At 69.3% G+C, this 486-nt stretch overlaps 1 protein-coding gene across 1 annotated transcript in view; it reads left to right on the top strand.

Annotated features, from left to right (window-relative positions):
- CAMKV (CaM kinase-like vesicle-associated) overlaps positions 1 to 486 on the top strand; it is a 6078-nt gene that overhangs the window by 2872 nt on the left and 2720 nt on the right. The window contains exons 5-7 of the mRNA XM_009891305.1: positions 10 to 41; positions 128 to 206; positions 284 to 371. Coding sequence (XP_009889607.1) covers positions 10 to 41; positions 128 to 206; positions 284 to 371 — 199 coding nt within the window. The remainder of the gene's footprint in view (positions 1 to 9; positions 42 to 127; positions 207 to 283; positions 372 to 486) is intronic.

Raw genomic sequence — 486 nt, forward strand, 5'->3', positions numbered from 1 at the left:
CGCGTCCCACCCGCCGTACTGGGACGACATCTCACAGGCGGGTGAGCCCCGTACTGGGGGGGGCGGAACATGGGGTCCCATGTTGTCTACCCCCTCCCAGCACTGACATCCCCCCCTGTGCCCCCAGCCAAGGAGCTGGTGACGCGCCTGATGGAGGTGGAGCAGGACCAGAGGATCACAGCGGAGGAGGCCATCTCCCACGAGTGGTGAGTGGCGGGGGGAGGGCGGTCGGAGGGCTGGGGTGGGGGCTGTGGGGGCCACTCACCCCTTCCCACCTCCCCAGGATCTCAGGCAACGCCGCCTCCGACAAGAACATCAAGGATGGTGTCTGCGCCCAGATCGAGAAGAACTTCGCCCGGGCCAAGTGGAAGGTGAGTGGTGGCACCCCGTGCCTCAGTTTCCCCTCTCAGCTGAGCTCCCCACACCCCATCGCGGGGCTGTCAGCCTCGGGGGGGGCCCTGCCCCCCCGCCCGCCCCCCACACGCC

This window comes from Charadrius vociferus, unplaced genomic scaffold, assembly GCF_000708025.1.
Source record: "Charadrius vociferus isolate BGI_N301 unplaced genomic scaffold, ASM70802v2 scaffold758, whole genome shotgun sequence".
NCBI classification, from domain to species: Eukaryota; Metazoa; Chordata; class Aves; order Charadriiformes; family Charadriidae; genus Charadrius; species Charadrius vociferus.